Source organism: Austrofundulus limnaeus, unplaced genomic scaffold (assembly GCF_001266775.1).
Source record: "Austrofundulus limnaeus strain Quisiro unplaced genomic scaffold, Austrofundulus_limnaeus-1.0 Scaffold703, whole genome shotgun sequence".
Classification (NCBI taxonomy): Eukaryota; Metazoa; Chordata; class Actinopteri; order Cyprinodontiformes; family Rivulidae; genus Austrofundulus; species Austrofundulus limnaeus.
In genome coordinates this window covers 292,724-293,667 of record NW_013953105.1, presented here as the reverse complement: position 1 = coordinate 293,667, position 944 = coordinate 292,724, and the positions used below count along the sequence as shown (strand labels likewise).

The 944-nt window shown below is 38.9% G+C and overlaps 1 protein-coding gene across 1 annotated transcript; it reads right to left on the bottom strand.

Moving 5' to 3' along the window:
- Nucleotides 1–138: 138 nt before the first annotated feature.
- LOC106531983 (brevican core protein) lies at nucleotides 139–821 on the bottom strand (the record flags this gene model as incomplete). Its single annotated transcript, XM_014027946.1, is given in 3 exon segments — nucleotides 139–321; nucleotides 411–555; nucleotides 739–821. Coding segments are annotated over 3 exon segments (411 nt in total), but the record flags the coding sequence as incomplete, so codon positions are not given.
- Nucleotides 822–944: the final 123 nt, after the last annotated feature.

Below are 944 nucleotides of genomic sequence, written 5' to 3'. Positions count from 1 at the left end.
AGCTGGTACCAGACCAACATGTTAATCTCACACTTTTTAAAAAAAATTTTTAACTGAAAATCCTTTTTGATTTCTTAGATTGTTGAAGATGTGTGTTTCTGTAAGAATAAATGTTATATCCTGGAGTGAACTACGTACTTGGCATGCAGATGGTCAGAGGCTCCTCCCACTTGCCACCAGGCAGGCATTTAATAACAGGATTGAGTTTCTGCACAAAGCCCTCCTCGCAGTAGTACCTCACTCTGCTGTTGGTTTCATAACGCAGCCGCTTCTTCCCGTACACCTGAGCATGGAGAACCCGAGGGGGCTCTCCACAGGAGGCTGTTAGAAACACAACTTAGTCTCTTCCATTTGAAAATACAACCTCACAAATTAAGATAGTAGAAATGTTTAAGCAAAGGAAAACTCACTGACGCCCTTCTTGCAGGTGTAAGACAGGTGGTAGTTGCACGGGACATCGCTCCATTGGCCACCGTCGTGCCAAACCATCACTGCGCAGTCCTCCCCCGACAGGAAGTAGCTGTCAGGCTGAGCTTTGTTCCAGTTCTCGTAAAGCTTTGGGAGAGTTGGGTAGGTTAAAACGGCCAAGAGAAAAAGCGAAATTCAGCATTTTTATGTTTTAGTACACTTTTTTAAAACCGAAATTTAAAATAAATTCAAAATTAAATCAAATTAAAATATGAAATAGTTAAAAGAGTTCAGATGTATAATGTCGAAACAATTATTAATAAAACTCACCAGAGGGTTTCCATCAGACCAGTGGAAGTCTCCCTCAATGGTTCTGTCATTTAGTCCAATCCACTGATATTCTTTGTATTTATCTAAGAAAAACACAATATATGTATGTATTTTATGGATATAGTATACAATTTATATAATACACGATTGTCATGTGAAAGTACTGCCCGGTATATACTGTATATTATAAAAGTCTTCCTATAGGA